We start from the raw sequence: 5,071 nt of genomic DNA on the forward strand, positions 1-5,071 counted from the left end.
GGGAAAGAAAACTAGTGACCAAAATGGTGCAATAATATGCTATTTCCAATGTGGCTCGTGGATGTGTTTTACAACATAAAACAGCTGAGAAATCCATGTTGAAAGTGAAATTCTGTTGAGAGCACAATATGGTGCGTTTCAAGGTCAGTTGTGAAAATATAGCCACGTCGACCCCAATGAAATAAAAATCTCCTATTTCTAAAGTGTACCCAATGCTACGAAGCATTATTTGGGCATCAAAGACAATTAAACCATAATGTATTTATTCCTGACATTGCTTTTATTTATGAGTTGATTATGAGTTTGACACTTATTCAATAAGGCACATTCACTGCATTAATACACATAGTTCATTTTAAATGCACATATACAAAAATAACTCTCCACACTGCTTATGTAGACACTAAACCAACTGAATTTGAAGTTCAGTTTAAAAAAAAGGCATTCTCCAAATGTACTAGACCCCAATCTTAAGCCATTTTAAACCACTCCTTCCTCCAGAGTCAGAGGAAGCACAAAGGGACGCTGTGCCAAACACTTCCAGGTCAACGCTCTCTTAACCAAATCTTAAGAATATCTATGTGTGTTTGTGTCAGGGCTAAAGTGCGTATGTGAAATGCAGCCGAGATCCAGAACCTTGTCCTGCACTTCTGCAGGAGTTCTCTGGATATGGAACATCTATCTTCCGCTTCAACGTTTAATGTAAGATAATGAAAAGTTGAGGTGCTAGTTCTTTTTATTCTTCCTTTTCTGCAAATCTTTGCAGATCTACATTTCACAATCGTTCAAATTGTGAAGATGGTGGGAAAAAATAGCTAGGCGAATACAACATGTATAGTATTTAAAGTTCAATCAGAAGTCAGAATGTGGGAAAATAAAGCTAAAATGAGAGGAATGGTGAAAAAAACTACTGACAGAAAATCAGAACCTTATCAGTTTAAGACTTCAGACTGTAGGAAGTCAGTAACACAGACACACGATGGGAATGACATCAGTGCATACGCCACAGATCAAGTCTAGTTCAAGCTTCTGTAAGACATACCTAAGCTGTTTTGACTCAAGTGCAAGTGTTTTGATAATTTCATATCAAACAGTCATTTCAATAAGCCAGAAAACGTTAATCAAAACAAAAATAAAACACAAAACAGTAAACATCTCACCATCCCTTCTTATGATGCATTCATGGGATGCAACAAAAAATAAAAAGTTAAAAGTGCTGGTAAAAACAAAATCGCTGGCTAAAAGTTATTTCAGTATCACAGAAATATCCCGTCTTCCTTCAGCATCTTTGTTGTGCTACACTTTATTTTTCAGAAACCAGGCAGACCACCGTCCAAAATTGCTATAGCTACTATAGTCAGTTTCATCTCCATTTCCATTAGAACAAAAATAATGCTAGCAATACCAAACAGTCAAGCATTCGTATATATCTATGCTCCCATCCCCTCATTACTTGTCAGAATATTTTTCTTTCTCATACAATTGGGTTAATGAACTAGGCTGAATGCCCTAAGCCCAAACTGAAGCTGCTAGCGTCTGCTTCAGAAATGCTGCGTAAAGCAGGAACTATAAACCTGCTCCAGGTCTTCAGCAGGACAGCTGAATCTTCCAAGAGGAAGCTCACACCACAATACTGTCCATCTCTGTGGAAGGAGCCACCAGACACCTCTTCCTCTGCTGCACATCCTCCTCTTCCTCCGCTGGAAGACCGATCTCCTCCACTGCTGGGTCGATGTGGGGGGGTTCAGGGGCGGGGCTGGGACAGGGGGCCGCTGCCTCTGCAGGGCCGGTAGCGCTAGCTTCAGCCGGCTGGTGGGTGGAGGAGGGGCGGGTCGTGTGCTCCGGGGCGTGGGCGGAGCCATGGGCCAGGTCCTGGTGGACGGTGTGGCAGCGGATCAGGCCTTTGCCCTGGCCCCGTGAGGTGGGGCCGGAGGGGGGCGTGTTCAGAGATGTGGCTCAGCGGGACGCAGCCGTCCACGGTCCCGCCTCTCTGGAGCCGCCTCCCATCACTGCGGCCGCCCAAAGCCTGCGAGACAAACACGACGCCCTTGGTGAAACACCACCGAAGCTTCTCAACACGTCTACAATCAGAAGGATCATTACCAGGGTCTGAGACTCTGTGGAGGAGGTGGACGTGTCGGGAGGAAAGAGCTTCTTCTCCTGTACACTGGACATAACACAAAATATTATGTAAGATTATGTGTCAAAAGGACAGCAAAAACAAACAATTTTGCTAATAAGTCATTTGCCTATTTGATTTGAGGTACTGTGGATACATATATTTCTGGTTTACGACAGGATAAATTAGTTGACAGGTAGCATAGACCGACTGGATGGATGTGGATGGATGTGGGTGGATGGTGCTACCTGTGTACTGTGTGCTCCTCTAGTCTCTGTGCAGCTGCACCGCTGTGCTGTTTCTCCCTCTGGATGATGATGGGCGCTGCACGGGGGGAAAGTGCCGGTAAATACAGAGACATGTTGACGTCATGGCCATTCAGCTGGTTCATGTGTTATCAGTGGTTTCTGCTCTCAGTGATGTACGAGGAACCCTCACGTTTCCCAGGAGCCCCTGGGGGTGTGCAGAACTGTGTGACGGAGTCAGTTTCAGGAGTGGGCCCACAGGCTTTCTGGAGAATCTTCAGAATCACCGTGTTCTGCAAAATAAGGGTTTCTCTCACTTAAATAAAATATTTCACACAATACTGTCAACAATATCTAAACAAAAATTTGACATTTTCAAAAAAAACTATTTGATTGAACACAACTTGGGAGCAATTATTAGCAATTAAGACACGAAACGACATGCGCAGCCAACAAAGGCGATCCAAGCGAAGCAAACGTCCACGTGGACCCAGCCCGGTTTGGTCTTCACCTTCCTGGGCGTCTCCAGGACACAGTCCAGCGGACTCCTCTGACGCTTGTTCCTGAGGTGCGTGAGAGCGCCGCCCTGCAGGAGGAGTTCCACCAGGGCCTGGTGCCCCCCCCTCACTGCCTCGTGCAGCGCCGTGTTGCCCTGCTTATTGGCCAGGTTCACCAGAGCGCCGCTCTACAGGACAAAACAACACACTTCACCTCACCAGGAAGCTCCCCAGATCACCCCACTCAGCCCAGTCTGGCAGCTGCCTCGAGCAACGAGCCAAGCAAGGATGTGATTGGTGGAGAGGATTCCCTGACGTGCGATTGGTGGAGAGGATCCCCTGACGTGTGTGATTGGTGGAGAGACAGACCTTCAGCAGGAGTGCCGCGGTCTGCTCGTGACCCTTGAGGCAGGCCTGGATCAGAGGGGTGTTTCCAAACTGGTCCCTCTTATTCAGCTTGGCATTGCACTCCAGCAGTGTGGCCACCACCTACACAACACACACACACACACACGTACACACACACAGGACTGAGAAGACTGGTATTAGCGCTGTTGCTGTAATTCAGCGGAAGACACTTATCCTAATAATGTGGTGGTGGTGATGGTGATGGTGGTGGGTGTGGTGGTGTTGGTGGGCGTGGTCTGCGCACCTGCTCGTGGCTGGCGTGGCAGGCCAGGTGGAGGGGCGTGGCGCTCTGGCGGTTGCGGCTGTTGACGTTGGCACCGTGGTGGAGGAGAAGGGCGAGCAGCGTGGTGTGTCCGTGTAGCGCGGCTACGTGTAGCGGAGTGAAGCCGTCCGCACTGCTGCTGTTCACTGCCAGGGCGTCGTCTCGCCACGCCCACAACCTCTGGACACGCCCATGAGCACAGATCAACAACGGGAGTGCGCTCCTCACGGAGGGGGTGTGGTCTAACTGAGGGGGTGTGGTCTGGGACAAACCTTCTGCGTGGGTTCACATCTAGGACACTGGCACAAAGGGTGGCACAGTTCTGTCTTCTCAGGCTTCTCTGCTTTATCATCTTCATCCGGTTCTTCATCTAACCACCCCAACAGGTAGCGCACCTGAACGACCCACACACACACACACACACACACACACACACACACACACACACACACACACACACACACACACACACACACACACACACACACACACACACACACACACACACACACACACACACACACACACACAAAACATCGAGAGCTCAAATGCTAAAACCACTGCAACTTTATCTTCTACTGTGGATTTTTGAATGCCTTTCCACAGTTTTTAAAATAAAGCACATTACAATGAATATTAATAAGCTCACCATTTCCACATCTCCATCTGCTACTGCACGAAGCAGTTTCTCCACCTGCCATGAGGAACAGAGAAGCACAAGCAAAACCGTCAGCCACTCAGAGGCCAGGACACGAAGCTCTCAGCCACTCGGAGGCCAGGACACGAAGCTCTCAGCCACTCGGAGGCCAGGACACGAAGCTCTCAGCCACTCGGAGGCCAGGACACGAAGCTCTCAGCCACTCGGAGGCCAGGACACGAAGCTCTCAGCCACTCGGAGGCCAGGACACGAAGCTCTCAGCCACTCGGAGGCCAGGACACGAAGCTCTCAGCCACTCGGAGGCCAGGACACGAAGCTCTCAGCCACTCGGAGGCCAGGACACGAAGCTCTCAGCCACTCGGAGGCCAGGACACGAAGCTCTCAGCCACTCGGAGGCCAGGACACGAAGCTCTCAGCCACTCGGAGGCCAGGACACGAAGCTCTCAGCCACTCGGAGGCCAGGACACGAAGCTCTCAGCCACTCAGAGGCCAGGACACGAAGCTCTCAGCCACTCGGAGGCCAGGACACGAAGCTCTCAGCCACTCGGAGGCCAGGACACGAAGCTCTCAGCCACTCGGAGGCCAGGACACGAAGCTCTCAGCCACTCAGAGGCCAGGACACGAAGCTCTCAGCCACTCAGAGGCCAGGACACGAAGCTCTCAGCCACTCAGAGGCAAGAACAACCCTTCCTTGAGGAGTGGAGATGAATGTGGCCTGAGAGGTGGCTGTGCTCACCTCCTTGTGGTGGTCACTCTCACTGTCGGCGTGGACCTCCAGAGAGAGGAGAGACGAGCTACTGGACACGGAGGAGCGTCGGCTGCCATGTTCCGACGGCTGTGGGGAACGACCCGGAGACTGACGGAGAGAAGGAGGTCAAGAAA

General features: G+C 50.3%; 1 protein-coding gene across 1 annotated transcript in view; it reads right to left on the reverse strand.

Annotated features, from left to right (window-relative positions):
* Positions 1 to 257: 257 nt before the first annotated feature.
* The window catches only part of ankrd27 (ankyrin repeat domain 27 (VPS9 domain)), a 17,685-nt gene continuing 12,871 nt past the window's right edge, over positions 258 to 5,071 (reverse strand). Inside the window, exons 20-29 of the mRNA XM_077007100.1 lie at positions 4,926 to 5,045; positions 4,181 to 4,225; positions 3,804 to 3,926; positions 3,514 to 3,711; positions 3,231 to 3,350; positions 2,876 to 3,049; positions 2,558 to 2,657; positions 2,368 to 2,443; positions 2,104 to 2,167; positions 258 to 2,026 (exon numbers count right to left, since the gene is read on the reverse strand). Coding sequence (XP_076863215.1) covers positions 1,802 to 2,026; positions 2,104 to 2,167; positions 2,368 to 2,443; positions 2,558 to 2,657; positions 2,876 to 3,049; positions 3,231 to 3,350; positions 3,514 to 3,711; positions 3,804 to 3,926; positions 4,181 to 4,225; positions 4,926 to 5,045 — 1,245 coding nt within the window. The 3' untranslated portion in view covers positions 258 to 1,801. The remainder of the gene's footprint in view (positions 2,027 to 2,103; positions 2,168 to 2,367; positions 2,444 to 2,557; positions 2,658 to 2,875; positions 3,050 to 3,230; positions 3,351 to 3,513; positions 3,712 to 3,803; positions 3,927 to 4,180; positions 4,226 to 4,925; positions 5,046 to 5,071) is intronic.

This window comes from Brachyhypopomus gauderio, chromosome 5 (genome assembly GCF_052324685.1).
Source record: "Brachyhypopomus gauderio isolate BG-103 chromosome 5, BGAUD_0.2, whole genome shotgun sequence".
NCBI lineage: Eukaryota > Metazoa > Chordata > Actinopteri > Gymnotiformes > Hypopomidae > Brachyhypopomus > Brachyhypopomus gauderio.